Here is an 18591-nt window from a genome sequence, read left to right on the forward strand (position 1 = left end):
TTTTTGCTATAACGGATGATTCTCTGGGGAGATCTAATCAGTCTAAAAAACTAAAATATTAATAGAAAGTCTCTTCTAAAGATGCCATCAGGAGTCCTAAAACTCAGAATGAGCTGAGGGAAGGTAGGGACAGGAAAGCTAGACCAACAACAGACAAGGGGTGGGTTTGGTTTTTGAAGTCCTACTGGAGGGAGGGGGAGAACAATGATCAGGGGCGGATGAGGGGGCGGCTCACTGCACAGGGAGCAGAGCTTGTGTTTTTTTTGCTGCCAAGGAAATGAGGTCCCATGTGGCTGAGCCAGCTGATCCCCGACGTGAAGAAGGAGACTGCCGAGAGCAACCAGCTGCCCTGGATGAGGCCAAGTCACTGGGCCGGGATGACCGCCTTCCTCAGGACTGGGAGACTTCAGCTGGGGCTGCTGACCTGGTGTCAGTAAGAGCTGAAAGACTGGAGAGAGTGAACAAGGCTGACAAAGGGCACATATAATTTGGGGAAGAAAATAGAGTCTCCAGATTATAGGCCTTACTATGAGCCGGCCTTCCTGGCCTGATAAAACTCGAGAATTAAACAGATGGATAAGGAACTTCTAGAAAAGGCAGGAGTCAGGAAGACCCGAGTTCAAATCTAACCTCAAACACTAGGTCTGTGAGCCGGACTATAAAATCAGGGTAACAGCACCTCTCTCCCAGGGTGGTTGTGAGGATTAAATAAATATTTGTAAGGCGCTTAGCACAAGGCGGAGCATGTAGTAGGTGCTATATAAATGCTTATTCCCTCCCTCTCCTCTCTGTGCCTGTTTCCCTATCTGTAAAGTGAGGGTAATGATAGCACCCAGCTCCCAAGGTTGATGTGAGGATCAGATGAGATGATGTTTCTAAAACATTCAGCACATAGTAGGTGCTTAATAAATGTTTGCTTCTGTTTGTGTGTCTTACAAAGAGCCGCCATGCCCTTGTCAAGAATAGACCTTGCCAGAATATTCATTTTCTGTTCTGACAGGATAACTAAATCTGGTGTCAGTCAAAGGACTACAGACACAGCTTACCTAGACTTTTAAACGCAGCACTGGCTAAAGTCCTTCACACTATGCTTCTGAGAGAGATGCAGATTGGGTGACAAGGCAGTTAAATCAGTTCTGAACGGGCTCAATGGCTGGACTCCTTGAGTAGCTATTAATGATGAAGTGCCCTAGGGATCTGTGCTGTTCTTCCCAGTCCCTAAGCCTTACTAGGTGCAAAGCCCCAGGCCCAAACCCCTGTCTACTAGGTGCTAAGCCTACATGGGCGTGAAGCCCCCAGGGTCCTAAGGGGAGTTGCTAAGACCAGAACCAATAGTAGGAGCCTGAGTTCTGGTCGCTCAGATGATGTTTGATGATGTCCAAGGACTGTATAAAAAGAGAGAACCGAGCTGCTGGGCGCTCCCACTCCTGGAGGGCTGTTGGTGTGGAGACTCTGGGCAGCTGTAGTTAAGAGCCCTCCAGCTTGTGAACCCAGATGTTGATACCTTCTTGGTAACTATGAATTGTATTTGGCTTGTTTATATTGTATATGTCTGTAATTTGTGTTTGCTCTGAAGTTCAGGGTGCTGGCTTTTCCCCCTGAACTAAGCGAATGATATTTGTATGCTGGATTAAGGTAAGATTGTTAACCCCCTAATGTTACTTTCCTTAGTAAAGCAGACCAAAAGAACCTGTGCTGGCAGCGTCCTTGTTGTTGGGCTTGTGTTGGTCTTTCACCCCCACGGCAGCTGCTAGCCGGATTGTTGCAACGCTAGCCCGATGGCTAAGCCTAACAGGCTTAAATACTTAACCCAGTAAGAAGAAATTCAGCTATGCTGACAAAGTGACTAAAATGGAAAGATACATTTAATAGGGGTTAAAAAGTCATCTCCCCAAGGGTAAGATAGGGGAGGCTCAGTCAGACACCATCGCGACACCCAGGCTCATCCCTGCGTCTTCTGTCCTAGTCAGACCCCACTGGGAGACGTGTTCAGACTGTGGATGCCACACCTTAGGAGGGCTATCGATCAACTGGAGGGTCTCCAGAGGGCGGTGACAGGAATTAGAAACTGTTAAGCTTGGAGGTGGGAGTGGGGAGCGCAGGAGTCTGAAAGGAAATCCTGGAGTAATGGGTGGCAGCCCTCAAGTGGTAGTAGCGGCTCCCTCTGTGAGCCCAAGGCAGGATGACTGCTTGTGCGAACCAGTGGGGTTTCCTCTTGAGGTATACACTGGACTAGATGGCCAGAGGTCCTTTCCATCTGGAGTTCTGTCTCTGAATTGAGTAGGGGGCGGCGGCTATGGAGGTCAGCTATTTCATGGGTTTTTTGGGCAGAGGAAGGGTGTCTTTAAGTTTTTTTTTTTAATTTCTTATTCTAGTGTTAGTCTCTTGTTAGTGGGCTCAATTGACAGCCTCTGCCCTCAACACCAGCCTGTGCATGCCTGAGCAAGGAGCCCACTGAGGTGGGCTGAGCCAGAAGGCTAGCTGGGTCTGAGCAGCACAATCTTCTAAGTTTGGGATCACCATTCCCTCTCTTGGGCTGGGTTAGATTTCTTGGACATCTGCAGCCTGCAAAATTCAGTCTACTTGCAGTGACTGATCATGGTCAAAGGAAGAAGCATCCCTCTATGAGGATTCAAGCTGCACATACTGTCAGACATGCTCACTAAGTGCTGGCATTCAAATGTTTATGTTACGAGAGAGAGGATTTCTCCAGGTAGGAATAAAATTGAGATGCAACTCAGGTGCTCTAAAAAGGCCAGTTTCCTGTGCTTGATTGTACTTCTGCTATAAGGGAGGACTGGCAAATGACAACTTTTTTTTTTATGGCATCGGCAAAACATTTTAAAGAAGCACTGCGGAGGAAAAGGTCTCACACGTACACAGCTATTTATAGCAGCTCTTTGTGGTGGCAAAGAGCTGGGACTGAATGGGGTGCCTATCGGTTGGGGAACGGCTGAACAACTGATGGCATGTGTATGTGCTGTGAGAACTGAGGGACAGTTTCAGGGAAACCTGGGAAAATGTGTATGAATGAGCAGAACCACAAGAACCATGGACCCAAGAACAGCATCAAGACAAACATTGCTGAAAGACAACATCTCTGAAGGATACAACGAGTGCCATGAGCAGGAGCTACAAACATCACCTTGCCCCATGGTCTGGTGGGGCGAGAAGCCAGACCTGGGAGCAACTGACCTCAGTGTTTCTGCAAGGGGGGACGACGGCACCAGGCCCCAGGCCCCTAGCTGGGGAATCCCAGTGGGGATTTCCCTCCTCCTATGCAGACCAGCTGCTGCCTCCTGAGCCATGAAGGGGCAGGGACTGATCATGTTGGGTCAGAAGCAGGTCTTAATCAGTCTTCTGATTGGGAAGGGAAAGGCCAGATCCTGACCCATCATGCCGTGCTGCCTCTGTGCTTCTAAAGCGTTAACACTCTGGAATGCTCCCAGAACAAGGCGGGGGTGGGGGGGAGGGATATGGGTGTTCACCACATCACGGCCCACCTCATGCTCCTCTGGCCCCTCCCTCCTCACCACAGTCAGCCAGCATTGTCCCCCCACCACAGGGCTCCTGACTTGATGTCTCCCTGCTTCACCTGCTCCCGTGGGTTGGGAAGGTGGACAAGGGTGCATATTACAAGTGTGTGTAAATAGGAGTCACCAGGCTCTGAGAGAAGGCCTGTGAATCTCTGAATGAAGCACATCTTTTGGTCTGTGCTTTTTTATACCATCCAATTGTAGCTATTCAAAGACCTTGTTTACCTCCTTTTTGGTTTTCAGTTCTGTTCCCCACAGGTGAAGCTAAATAATTTTCTACCAGATGAGCAAGGTGTTAATTTTTAAAAAATAAACAAGGCATCTGTAAAAACTTTAAAGGAACCGAACAGTCACCATCACAAAGCCAGGGATGCCATTTGATTCTACGTGGTGCGGGCAGGCTCCAGACCCCAGAAAGCTCTCCTCCTGAGCTGAGAATTACCAGGATCAGGATTTACAAAAGGCCAAACACACCGACCCCTGAGAAAGCGCACAGCAGGCTAACAGCAATGCCTGACTGAGTTTCAATCTAGAATCAAGTTAGACTTTGACACATGGATGGGATATAATAGTGTAGTTATACAAATTGTACTTAGAAATAAAAGTCAAGGTTCACCAGCACTAGAAAATTGCAAATAAAATGTTTAATTTCAGAAACTGAGTTCACCATTTATAAATACACTAAAACATAGTAAATGCAAAAATTAGATTAGGCAAAGGTACAGTATTTTAACAAAACTACAACTTTTCTAAAAATTCGTAGGCAAATGAGTGACTTATTACCCCCCAAATATTTCATCTAAAAACTGAAATGAGAAATTGACCCCTTTTCTAGATGTTAAAACAAAAATAATATTGAGAATGTACTGTCCAAAGAAAACCTGACTACTTTTACTTTATTCTGATGTCTTAGGATTCTAAAATCTCCCATGTGCCTGCTGAATCATCCCTAGGTACATGTAAAAAGACTAAGCAGTGCTCCACGTCTATAAGGCTATTCTTGTGAAGGGAATACAGTAATCAGTTTTCTACAACAGATTCTTACGCATTCGATCGACCCGGGGACCAACGCTTGATCTGACATCAGGAGCCTCCTAGCCTGTACACACAAAATGGATTTGAAAGGCTTCACAATCAATTAATTGAACTTCTGCTGTAGGTTTCTTGCACTGTGTTAAATAACATAAGCATGAATTCACAAACCTTGGTGAAAATACCAAGCAGCTTATATAAATACTCAGAATATTTCTGAAGTTCAAGGACAATGTAAAACCTGAATAAAAACAAACACAAAAAACAAACACAAAAACCAATGGGAAGTTTCTGTAGAGATCCCTGTATAACAGATATTCCCTAATACCTCTACTTTTAGTTGCGTGTTTGAATACTAAAAATCTCCCGTACTAGTAAGCGGCTCTCCCCGTCTGGTTTGTTTGTGCCCTCCGAGCGTCTGAGAGCGAGCAGTCAACACCTGCTCAGGAAAGGATGGCTTTGACCTCCACCTCTGAAAGCCAGCTTTCACTGGACAGCGCCCAAAGCTGAACTAAAATACAGTACCTGGTTCATGGTTTTTACATAATTGAATAAAAAAACTACAGAGTCAAACTGTGTACATCTCTCTCTCTCTCTCTCTCTCTTGTTTGCCATTCTATTAAAACAATGACTGACACCCCCCTAAAAGTTTACAGTTATGGATTAAAACCTAATAGTCGTATTTTATAATTTGACAAGACAGACTCTACCTAGTGCAGACTCCTTAAAAAACATATATACACCATCTGGCCTGAAGAACTATGGATAAGGCACATGTAGACACTGGATTGAAAGCTGGAGAGTGGCGCTAACCTCGGAATCAGGGTCAGTGATTGGATGTCATACATGGCCCCTACGCGGAGCGACTCAACCATCCCGGTCACAAAGACGGTCAATGTCCAGTAGGCGTCAATCGCTTGAACCTGGCAGCTTGTTCGTTCGTTTCAATACTGAAAGTATATTAAGGGAAGATTTACTTTCAAAAAGATCAGTTTTTCAAAGTGTTCCATCATTAGCCTGGACTGGCTAAAGCTGCTGTTTTCATTGGATGTGTTGTTGAACAGTCTTTCTGAAGGAACAATGCTTGGGGGACAGCCCAAGAACCTGACGGCCAGCTTGGCCAGGGACGGCCAGGACGACTTCTTTAAATTCCAGTAAGTTAGGGGGTCACAGTTGTGTTCGAGCACCTCTTCCTCCAAGTAGGCAAGCACCATTTCTTCTGGCAGCTTCATCTTATCTTTTAGATCTTTTTTTTTAAGCTTGGCCATAAGCGACCAGAGGCTGTCCTCTCCAACAGAGTTTGTAGATGGTGAACCTATATCACACCCATTGGAAACAGGTTTATCATCTGAGGTAGAACTCAATATTTCTAGTTCCCTGATTAAATCTTGCTTGTACTGTTCAGCCTCCTCTTCTGTAAATAAGGAAGCTTTATAACGAGGGTCCAAAAGTGTAGCAAAAATGTACCTTGGGTCATGAAGGGTAGAGGATAATCTACTTACCATCGCTTCTTTCAAAGACTTCAACATGGTGTCAATGCCCATTGTTTCCTCAAATAACATTTCTATTTTCCTATTGAGAATGTGGATCATTGGGATGACCTGGCTCAGCGTGGACACGTGTGTGCTCATCTCCCGACTCGCAGCCTCGAAGGGCTTCAGGGCGTGGCACACAGACTGCATGACTTCCCACTGGTCACAGCTAATCTGTTCTCGGAAGCTACACTCGATGGACATCTCGTCAATGGCCCTCTTCTGTTCAATGAGGCGCTCGAGCATGTGAAAGGATGTGTTCCATTTGGATGGGACGTCCTGAATGAGATGGTGCGGTGGCAGCTCGTATTCTTTCTGCAACTCGGCGAGCTTCTCTTTCGCCTTTGCTGACCGATGCACCCGCTCACAAATTTTCCTCGCAATGCTGAGTAAGTTCTGAACCATCCTCTGACTTTTAATAGCCTCGTTGACAATGAGATTAATCGTGTGACCAAAACACGGCACGCTGGAGTGCTCCCCTTCATTTAATGTTTTCCCGATGCTCTGATTATCAGTCACGGTAATCCCAATCTGAAGGCCCACAGAGGTGACCCAGGCTTCCCACCAATATTCAAGCTGCTTCTGAACACTGACCCCGCTGTAGTCACAGTCTACCTGGGACACGTTTAAAAGTGCGGAGCAGTGGTAGTCTTCACAATGGGGCCGGACCGACGACTCAAACGCGACCCAGTGTGCAGTGAGGGTGAGATACTCCCGAGTCTGGCTGCTCATCCAGATCCCAGAGGTGAAATGGATCACGCCGCTCTCAGCTTCTTTAAGATGGGAAATGATGATCTGCTTCACGTTATCATACATATCCGGGATTGCGGTCCTAGAAAAGTAAGATGGCGCAGGTAAAGAATATTGAGGTTGCAGGTATTCGAGCAGCCTGTTAAAGCCAATATTGTCTACAAAAGAGTATGGCTGAAGGTCAAGTGCAATCATTTCTGCTACAAGACTGGTGATTTTTTTGGCAACTGGGTGAGAGTCAGAAAACTTTTCATTGGTTTCATCCAAGGACGACGATCCTAGTAACTCTGCGCTCAGGGGCACACGCATCTCTGCAGCGGAGGGCAACGCTGTCTCTGAGGTGTCATTTTTCAGCACGTTGCTATGAAACCGTTGTAAATGTCTTAGAAGGCAACTGGTACCCAAATTGGTTGGCTTCTTCCCCCTGCTTATTGTACGTCCACAGTGCAAACATACTACTTTTGTTGAGTCTGCTGAACAAATTGAAAAATGATTCCACAGTTTTGAGGTCTTTTTGCTATTAACAGGAAAGATCACTTGATTATCATTCGTAACCATCGTTGGCAAGTCAGTCAATTTAGAGGAGGAGCATTCTGCAGAAGCCAAAGTGGCATAAGGAGAATTGGCCAAACTAGCATCGATAAAGCCCTTTTGGTTCCCAATCACTTCCGGGTGACGCCTGTACAGATGCCTCATCAAACAACTTGTACCAACATCTCCCTTCTTCCCACGACTAATCATACAACTGCAGTATCTGCAGACTGCTTTCAAATTGTCTGCGGGAGACAGCGAAAAATGATGCCAAACTTCTGACTTCAGTCTTTTCATTATCTTTTTATTTTGCTGAAAAACAGTGCCCGGCTCAAATATTAAGGTACTCAATCCATCCCCCTGCTTCTCGGGAGAAGACACCAAGGATGCTTCCCCTACATCATCAGAAGATGACAGGACAGACACGTCTTCCATTAGAGCATCTCCAGGATTGAGATGAGAATGGATTTCTTCGGCTAGCCTATCAGGAGAAGAGGAGGCTGAAGGGGATTCTTTCACCAACTTTCCCGGAGAAGATGCCACGGAATTCAAATCTCCCTCTGAGGGCAGTAGAGAAGGCAACAGAGTCGGAGGAGCAGAATAAAGGGGTGGTATGCTCGTCCCCCCTCCATTCTCTTGCAAAACGATTGACCGATGGGCTCTCCACATGTGCCTTATCAAACAGCTTGTTCCCAGGTCTTTGCCGTTCTTTCCTCTGCTAAATTCATTCATGCAGTGTATGCAGACAGCTTTAGAATTATCTAAAGGAGACAAATAAAAATGTTTCCAGACAGCAGATCTCCTCCTGGAACCTGAAGTGCTCTTTGGGACTGCCACAGTCTTTTCCGCTATGCTCTCCACAGCTTCGTCATACGGGGCACCGGGCAGGTGCGGAGAGGAGCCCACCAGTGCTTCTTCTTTGCTGTATTTCTCTGAGATGGACAAGTCGGATGACATTTCTTCAGAAGAAATGACGGAGCCAGATTCCTCCATCACGCGGTCGGGGGAGGGCATCTTGGCAGCGATCTTCTTAACCAGTTTTAGAGGTGACAACACGGTGCTCAGGTCGCCGACGTCTGCAGGCTGCGGAGGGAGGAGTAAGGATGGGGATGGAAAGGAGGCAATGCCGGGCATGCTCCCGTTCTCCTGAATGAGCACAGTAGGGTGGGCCCTTCGCACGTGTCTCATCAGGCAGCTCGTGCTCAGGTCCTTCTCGTTCTTACCCCGACTGAATTCCTTCATGCAGTACATGCATATTGCTTTAGTGCTATCCCGAGGAGAGATAAAGAAATGATTCCAAGCTGGAGACTTCTTCCTGGAGCTTATGTTTCTGCCGGAAAGGAGGCTCTGCGCCACGGCTTCCATCGCCACATCGTACAGCGTGCTGCTATACTGGGAAAATAAAGAGCCGTAGTCCTCCTCATTGTCAGGAGAAGAGTATTTCCCAGGGTGACGACTGCTACAGTTTTTTCCTTTGAATTCTGCTTGTTCATCACTGCTGTCTGTTTGTCTCACATCCTCTTGCTCACTTTTAAAATCCATTCTTTCCAAACTATGGTTAGTTATGTTATCTTCGGGTTCTACCTTAAAATTTATTTTATCTAACACAAAACTGTTATCCATTTTTGGATATGTTTCCTGATTCTTATCCATGATTGATTATTCCGGCTGTATCATTGCACATTGAGAACTTATGAGTACAATTCGATCCAAAGAACTGAGTTTGTGCAAAAGCACAAACATCCAATCTTCAGTCTTTTGTGATGTGGCCGTTTTTGCAAATAGGATTCATTGTCAACTCTTACTGAAAACTTGCAGACATAACTCTTAAAACCCTCTAAGTCTCTTTAAGAGCAGATCATCACAGGGCCTAAGTCACCGTTCTAAGCCTCTTGAGTACTAACTGCTCCATGTTGTGAACATAAACGTGGGCAGTGATGGTTCAGCTTCTCTTCTCAGAGTCAGAATCCCATTCATCTTGCAAATGTAAACATGATCCTTTTGTATCACCTGTAAACAAAAGATGAAATCAAATTAAATACCGAATTGAATCAAACATTAAAATCTCTATTCTACAACAAATGTACAACACATAATTCTTATACAATTCCCCCAAACCAAGGAGAATTAAACCAAGGGAGGTGTTCTTCCATTTTAACTTCTCGCATCCCATTAAATAAAGTCCATGAAAAAAACCACTAATATAATGTCATGAATCTACCTAACAAAAGAGATTCTTTAAACTTAAAACCTCATGGATGAAAGCTGGAAAGATGTATATGAACTGATGCAGAGTGAAGAAAGCAGAACCAAAAGAATAACATATAAACATAATGACTACAATGGTATCTATGGATATACTAAAAAGCAAACATTCAAGTCAAATGTCAAAGACAATGTTGGTTGCAAAGCAAAACATCACATTCTTCCTTTTGGTGAACAAACAGGAAAATACTAAACTGGAAAGTGATGGGTACTGTCAGTCATAATCACACCATCAGGAAACTGGGTTTCACTCTCTTTTTTTATTAGGAAGGGGAGTGTGTACACGTGTGTGTGTGTGTGTGTGTGTGTGAGAGAGAGAGAGAGAGAGAGACTGGATAGTGTTTTGACAAAACAAAAGGCACCAATAAAAAACTCAATAAAAGAAAAGGAATAAACACCATGCCAAACACTCAAAAATCCACTGATAAAGGAGATGGAAAACAAAAACACTCACAAACCCAAAATGTGTGTTCTGACCAAGCGTTTATGCCCTCCTTCAGTCTACAAAAATTTGAACAGAGATGTTGGCAAGAGCCGTCATAAATGAAGAGTAACAACCTCAGTGTAACTTTCTTTTCTTTAATTTACTGTAATTACTGAAATAAGCCAAAACACAGTAAATTTAAAGAAGGCCTAGAAAAAATATCAACCTCTGGGCTGAGATTTAAGTGTAGCAGACCAAACCCCATCCATTAGGGGTGCAATACCACTAAAGCAAACAAAATTAATTCCCCTTCCAATGTACTGAAAGCTTAACCCCTGAAAACATAACAGCTACAGACTGCCTTAATTTATATTGAGAAAGTTTGTTCATATCACAACTTCACTCTATCTTTTAGAAAAAAGTTTCCTCCAACTAGCTACCTCATAAAAATATTTTTTATTCGACATGCTAAGATCCCCAATTTCTCCTCTTCTGTAAGAAAGCAAAAGAAAAAATCTCTTTTTGATACCGAAAATTACAGCTGAAAACAAAAAAGGAACCCTAATAGTAGTGGCAGCACCTGCACTAAATGAACATCATCCTGACACACATATCATGTTGAAGATTTGGGGCTCAGGAGAGACTTGGGCTCGGATCCTGGCCTTAACATTCACTAGCTATCTGTGTGACTTCACCCTTCTGAGTCTGCTTCCTCATCTGTAAAATCATACTTGCATTATCTGCCTCTTGTAAACCTTAAGGTGATAAATGCCAATTATTAAATGATTAATCAATCACTGATTCTCAATCAATTTAATCAACGATTAAATGTCAATTGCTGATTGAACTTAAGTACAGGACACAAAGATTAATAAAATGCTGTCCCTGTCCTCGGGGAACTTCCAATCTAGTAATGGACATAAGACATGTATTTAAATAACTCTAACTCAAGGTAGACATCTTAGATGAAGCACCATAAAAGAGAGAGCCACCCCACCCCCACCCCAAAGAATAATGGATATTCACAGGAGGGAGAGATCACTGATAGCTGGAGCTGGGGAAACAAACAGGGAGAGCTTCCTGCATCAGCAGATGGCTGACAGAGAAGTCACTGTGGAGGCTGAGCTGATGGGATGTGGTTTCTATCCCTGGATCAGGGAAAAGGAAGAGGAGAAGGAGAGGAAGGATGGAAGATGCAGTCAATATCAGGGCAGGTGCCAAGGATGCCATTAGAGAACCAGGGAAATCTGGAAGAAGAGAGGGAAAGATTCCTCCAGCCTGTCCAGGCCAAGGCACCCCCCAGGCCCCCATGGCCTTCTCCATGCTCCCTGTCAAAATGCCTCCACGTAACTTGGCCCCTCTGTTCCCAGGTCTATCACCTGAAGCTGGACAGGACCTTCTTCTCCTACATAGCAACAGGCCTTCAAATACTTGGCAATAGCAACTAAGACTCCACAGGCCTCTGCTTCCTCAGTAAATGAGAGAGTCGCATGAGATGATGTCCAAGGTCTCTTTCTGGCTCTAAATGCTGAAATCCTAGTTTCCCCTAAGTCTTCTCCTCTTCTAGGCTAAAAACATCCAGTTCTTTCAACTAATGTCCCCCCAGCATGGTGGACTAGTCCCTTCATCACTCCTAAAACCCTCATCTGTACACACTTCAGGGTTTCAACGATCACCTTAAAATCTGATACTCAAAAATAACCAGAATGCTCCAAATGCGGTCTGACCAGAGCAGAGGACAACAGGGCCATCTACCAGCTGCCTTGCCCCTTCGATGATGTTTTGATGAAGGCACCCTAAGACTGAATTAAAGAAATGCAGTGGTTAAAAAGTAGTTCATCTAAACTGCCCTAGAGAAGTGTCCATGGGACTGTCCTAGCCATCCACTCTATGGAGTCTTGGAGGGAACCAAAATGACAAGAAAGCCAAAAGCCAGTGGAAAATATTACCCAAAAGAAGCCATGGCTGTAAGAAGTGCTGTAACTGGAGCATGGTTTTTTTTTTTTTAATTTATTAATTTATTTTTAGTTTCCAACATTCACTTCCATAAGATTTTGAGTTTTAAATTTTGAAACATTTTTAGAAAAGAAAGCCAGAAATGAAGACATTACTCACCGCCGAACAACCCAAAGAAATGCAGGAGTAGTGAATAATGCTGGACGACAGAAAGACCAGTTAGAGTCTTCTTTCTAGAATGTACTGGGGGGGGGCCGATAGGAAAGCAAGCGGAACCTGACAAACCTGCCTACAGGTTTAGGCATCCATGAATACTGTTAAAAACAAAGGAACACGATCCAACACTTGATGAGAGAGCAGATCCTGCTTCTTTTGTGGGCTGATAGTACAACATAAGGGGACACAAAAAGGGGAAGGGGAAGAGAAGAGTGATGAGGATGACCTTGGTGGTCTCAGAAAGAGAAGAGCCTACAGGGGAGTGGGTGAGGAAGAAGAGGTAAAGACTGAAAAGGAGGGGGAAAGGAAAGAGACCTTGCTTTGGAGGGAGGGGTGGGGGGGGTCTACTGACCTGAGTTCGAGTCTGGCTGCAGACACTTACTAGCAGTGTGATCTTGGGCAAGTTACTTCACTCTGTTTGCCTCAGTTTCCTCATCTGTAAGATGAGCTGGAGAAGGAAATGACAAACCAGTCTAGTATCTCTGCCAAGAAAATCCCAAAATGGGGTCACAGAGAGTTAGACCCGACTCAACAGCAGCAACAACAAAGGGGGTTCTATGCCTATGGGTGAAGGGAGATGTGGACCTTACACTGGATGAGGCCTGGGGGATTTGGTGTTTAACAAGTCTGGGGAGTAGGAACTCCTCAGGGCAATAGCACCTGGAAGAGTGGGAGAGCATGGACATAAGGAGATTTCCAAGTAAATGTAGAAAATAAAGGTTAGCAAGACAGGATATATTTCCGTGGTGGGCTGCCTAACCAGGGGCCCTTCCACAGGGCAGTGCCCTGACACCGGCAATAGCTGGCATTGTTCTGGAAGGGAGGCACAATAGAGAAGGGGGATTGATCGGGTGAGACCTGCAAGGCAGTGGCAGAAAGCACCTAGAGACTCTAGAATGGACCCTTGGGAGCTTTGATAGCATGAAGAATATAGAGAAAAGAGGGAGACCAGCCAACTACAGGGGTCATGGATCAGAGAATGAGGGTCTAGAATAAACAAGCCAAGAAAATAGATGATGAAACGAGCAAAAGAAAGCCTTTTTGAGAAGGGGCATTAAAAAAAAAAAGAAATTTAAAAACTAAGGAACAGGGCTAGCTTGAGATTATAGAAGGAGAAGAGGTGGAGAAGGAGAAGAAGGATCAGGGTGAGGGGAAGAGAGCCAGTGGAAACAGGGCCTTCTTAAAAGAAGACTAAGAGTGACTGAAGGAACGCAATACTGTGTTTGCAGCAGAGAAGGGAACAGAAGCTGAAAAGCTTCTGTGCAGACAACATTAAAGCATCTTGGATAAGAAGGGAAGTGGTCAAACGGGAAGCAATCTCTGTACCAAAGTTCTCCAATAAGGTTTGGTACCCAAGATATATAAACAATAAGTAAATATGACTAGTAGCCATTCCCCAATAGATAAATGGACAAAGGACATGAACAAATAGTTCTCAAAAGAACTACAGTGTATTTACAGCTGTGGTGAATAATTAATAACTGAGTAAATAATCCAAGGCATATGATTTATTAGTAAAACACGCTATGATAAAAAAAATCAGTGGACTCTCCAGTCCCAGTTCAAAGATCCTAAATATAAAGTAAGGCAGATTTTTATGTATTAAAAACAATTCATCAAATGAGACCAATTAATTAAAAGAAAACAATTACCGAGATACAAGCCAGGACACAACATCAGGTCATCTGAATTCCAACTGGAGGAAAGATTAGGGACTTTCCAAGTTGGGGGGGGGGGGCACGAAGAGGGGCACTTACCCCTCCTCTGTAAATGATCAAAGGAACATGGAAACAGTGACTGACTGACCAGCGCAGATGAGACTCGGGGGTGGCCTGGGATGGGTTACTGTGAGAAAACACCTTGGATCGATCTTCCGATCTTACTGCGTTTCTGGTCAGCGTAAGCCAGGCTTTTCGTGAAGGATCTGTGCAGCGGGTACATGTGGTCCAGCTTCCCAACCACACAGGGCTAGGTTTTCTCCCAATCCCCACAACTGAATAAAGCTTTCTTACAAGACAGAAATTAGACTAGATGCATAACTGAATAGAAAGGGAACTGAAGTAGACCCTGAATTGTGACAAGATGAAGTCGGTGTGCTTCATGCTTCACTCAAATGTCATGCAACCACGTGAAAAAATATTCCCAATCACTAATAGGAGAAATGCAAATTAAAACCACCTTTTATACCCTGCAAATTAACAAAAAGGACAAAAAGTCAACAGTCAATGCTGAAGGTGTTGTGGAAAGAAAGGCACACCAGTACAGTGTTGGTGGAGCTGTAAAATGGTATGATTCTATTGAAAATTAGGCAAATAAAGTGACTAAAATATCCACACCCTTTGAACTATACGCTCCATTGTTGAGCTTATGCCACAAGGAGGCCATTGACAAGAAAAGAGTCCCTACATACTCCAAAATATTTATAGCAGCACTTTTGTAATAACTAAGACCTGAAAGCAGTTAGGTGGCACAGTGGATAGAGTGCTGGGCCTGGAGTCAGGAAGTCCAGCTGCAGACACTTCCCAGCTGTTTGCCTCAGTTTCCTCCTCCACAAAATGAGCTGGAGAAGGAAATGGGGGAACTACTCCACTATCTTTGCTGAGAAAACCCCAAATGGGGGTTTTCAAATGAAACAACCAAAGAGCAACAGGAGCTTCAAAACAAACTGGATCCCAACAATTGGGGAATGGTTAAACACATGACAGTGCTTCTGAATTTTGCAACTGAGGAAACTGAGGCAGGCAGAGCAGAAGTGACTGGGCCGGGGCACACAGCTAGGAAGTGTCTGAGGCCAGATCTTTACTTGGGTCCTCCTGCCTCATAGGCCAGCACTCTACCCACTGCACCATGTAGCTGCCTAAGAAGAGGGGACAGTTCTAAGAGATTAGCAAAGATGAGTTTGCCATCAGTGGGGCCCTCAACAGAACTTGAGGAGTTCCGGGGAGGGGCGGGCAGCGAGCTGGGTTCGGGACATGTGAAACATCCAGTAGGTGGCTGGGCACGCATGACGAGAACACCAAAGAGAGACGAGGGAAAAGGTCAGCTTTGTGTCCAGGTGAGCACTTGAGGCATCCTCACCCACACCTCTACCCCTGCCCAATAAAGGCCCACTATCCAGAACCTATGGACAGTAAGTAATTGGTTTTACAAAGCAACTCTTAAAGGACAAATACAATTTCTGACAGAAATTAAACCTTTCAAGAATCACATTAAAATGCTCAAATTTTCTAAAAATCAGAGATGATAATATTAACACATGAGAACAGGAAAAAGAAATTTTAAAAAGATAAAGTTGAATGTTGGTGGGGCATCAAAAAGTTCTATGGTGAGTGGTACAAGATGGCACAAGCATGTCGACAGCAATCAAGTCACAAAACGAACGAATCCCACCTTCCTGTGAGGTAAGAGTCAGCATTACGGATGAGGAAACAGAGGATCAGAAAAGCGAAGCTGTTTGTCCAGGGTCACAGAGCTAACAGAACTTTTCCTGACTCAAAAGTTCAGTATTCTGCATCCACTACATCAGGGAGGAAGGGAGAGAAGGAAGGCCAAGGGGGCAAGGCTGGAAGGAGAGATGAAACTAAATCATTTTCTTTGTTAATTCATTTGCTTTTGCCTCCTTGGAGAGGGAGGCTCTGGGGTCAGATTATGTCTCTCATATGATTTTCTGATTATTTTTGTTGATAGTTATTAAGCTTATAACAGAGAATGTTAAAGTCGATGGTCAAACCTACAACACTTGTTCACTCACTACCTTGTGTTCTATTCTCATGGGTACAGGGGTCACTTCTGTAACTAGCTAGCCCCCAGGTTAGATCTGGGGGTCTCTGCTGCCCTTCAAGCTGACAATATTATCTCGGACATGGTGCATGTCCCCCAAATCTGCAGAGCTTGCTGCCAGAAGTGGGGCAAGGCCCACCCTCCCAAAGGGACTCAGCGTCTGGGTGGGGTCCAGCAATGACCTAAGGTCAGACTGCCAAGTTCACAAACAATATAATGTGGATCGGAGCCCATGTTGGCCATTAAGAGAAGACTGTGAACTAAGAGGGGTCAAGGTGCAAAAGGGTTCTTGGAATAAACATTTTTTAAAAAGTTAATATTTTGTTTTGCATGACTGAACATGTAGAATCTATATCAAACTGTTTAACTGTCTCGAGAGCAGAAGGTCGAGAGAAAATTTGGAACTCAAATTTTTTTAAAAATAAATGTTAAAAATTGTCTTTACATGTAACCGGGGAAAAAGTAAAATATTATTTAAAAAACAAACGTTAATATTTATGGTGCTTGATAGCCCATTTATGTTTTGTAAGGGGAAAAGTAAACCAAGGCCCATTCCATGTGAAGCTTTTCCCACACAGCTAGCCAAGTACCTAACTTTGATCAGACACTGAACCAGATTTGAATGTGTGCTAATGAATCTTGCTCAAAACCTCCAAAATCTCTGGTTGTTCAGAAAGCCCAGCTGGGGATTTCCGAGGAACCTAGATTGCTTACTGGATTACTATGTGCCCAGATGAATGGAGAGTACGTAGACAACGTAATAAAGATAGGGACAGTTTAAAATCTGCTCCTAACATACAAGGCCTGTCATGTTTTCATTCGGCAAATCTGTAGTGAATTCATAGCCTTCAGGAACTACCCCATGTCACATTACCACCTGAATGAAGTGGCTACTTTCTACAGATATGTGGTCAAGTAATCCTCTGTGGAAGAGTCCTTAACAGTGACTGAAATGCCTGGCAGTGGGTCATGAGTGGCATGGCCAATTATTAACTGGATGGTGTTCATTAGGTGAAGGGGTGTTCAAGCTGTTTAAAATAACAAGGCGATTTGTAATAGAGAAGAATAAGTATGGGGGTCATTGACCTTAAACTGTGCTGTATTTTATACAGCAATTCTTGGTGCTGCCGTGCCACAGCCATCCTAAGCTAGAAGCTCCATGAGGGCAGGATAACGCCTGTTTTAATGAGTCTGCATGATTGGGGGACAGCTTATGTTTCTCCACTTAACAGTCTCCCCTCACCTCACCTGGCTCTAAAGAACCAGGTCCTAAGCAATGCTCCTCTTTGAGATCTGCTGCCCCTTGCTCTCCCTCTCCCCAACAGGACCAACAGCTGGCGGAGGAGGAGGAGAAGGCGGGGCCCCCCTCACTCTGCCCAGGCCCCTGCTGACTTCTCCAAACTCTGTGACAAGAACCCCAGTCCTTCTCTTATCCAACACTGCCCCCTTCAGGACAATGGGCAAGAGGTCCCAGGTCACTCGAGCCAGGCAATATGTGGGATCCAAGGACTCTTTCTAGGGGATTTTAAAAAATAAAAGCTGAAAAGAGCCTGGAAGCAAAGGCTAACACCCAGTGGGGCCTGCAATGCCAACAGTCAATCCAGTCATAAAAATAGAGAAAGGATTGGGGCAGTGAATTCTCCCTTTTCACCAGCCTAGGCCAGCAGATCCTCCTCTGTGCACGATGACCTCCATCTCATCAAGGAGAAGCATTTGGTGACTTGGGCATCAGCCTGGGAGCGCAGAAGCAGAGCCACTCACGCCCCAATCCCCCCTTTCCTCCCGGAGCCTGGAGGCCCCTCACATGCCAGCGGCCACCCTTAGTGCAGGCACCCCACCATCTCAGCCTCAGCCTCTGGGGCGGCAGGGATCACGGCAGCATGCCCCACGCCCAGCCTCTGGCATGACTTTCTCTAGCAACGTTCTGAAGTTCTAGAGCAGGAACAGTAACTTAGGTGATGGAGATTCCCCAGGGAGAGAGAGAAACTGATGGAGGCCAGAGAAAGCAGATAAGAGATTCTTGGGCAGTCATAAGTGAAATGAGAAAGGGGCAGATCAAGTTCAAGGCTGGGCACAGAACAAGTAAGGCCAGGATGGGAGAGCCAGACTGCAGCTAGATCAAAGGACCAAAGGCCAGAACTGGTGCAAGTGAGGGAGGCAGGTGGTTCCATGGAAGTGTCAGATCATGGAGGCAGTGCTGTCCAGAGTGGGCTACGTCATCACGCTGAGGTCCTGGGCACCACCTTGGGAGCACGTCTTTGATGGAGCTGGCCGGATGCTCAGGGGACTCTCACCCCACTTCATCCTGGACACCAGACTTCTGCCGGTGCTACAGATAAAGACGGTACCAGGGCTCTTGGCAGCCTCTGAAAAGTAAGACTCGTCCCATCTTGGTCTGGCCAATCCACCAGAAAGGACCCAAGAGTCTTAAATCTCGGGGTGCCAGCTGCTCATTTTAAGATGTAATTCCACAACTCTTCTGCAAAGCCACTAGGAATCATACAAATATAGGGGCTAAAATATCCGTACTCCTTGACCCTAAGATTCCACTACTGGGTAAATGATCTAA

The 18591-nt window shown here is 45.1% G+C and overlaps 1 protein-coding gene across 1 annotated transcript in view; it reads right to left on the reverse strand.

Moving 5' to 3' along the window:
- Window positions 1-4162: 4162 nt before the first annotated feature.
- The window catches only part of ZBED4 (zinc finger BED-type containing 4), a 43401-nt gene continuing 28972 nt past the window's right edge, over window positions 4163-18591 (reverse strand). Inside the window, exon 3 of the mRNA XM_036761179.1 lies at window positions 4163-9391. Coding sequence (XP_036617074.1) covers window positions 5513-9034 — 3522 coding nt within the window. The 5' untranslated portion in view covers window positions 9035-9391 and the 3' untranslated portion in view covers window positions 4163-5512. The remainder of the gene's footprint in view (window positions 9392-18591) is intronic.

The sequence above is a fragment of the Trichosurus vulpecula genome, chromosome 5, assembly GCF_011100635.1.
Source record: "Trichosurus vulpecula isolate mTriVul1 chromosome 5, mTriVul1.pri, whole genome shotgun sequence".
Classification (NCBI taxonomy): domain Eukaryota; kingdom Metazoa; phylum Chordata; class Mammalia; order Diprotodontia; family Phalangeridae; genus Trichosurus; species Trichosurus vulpecula.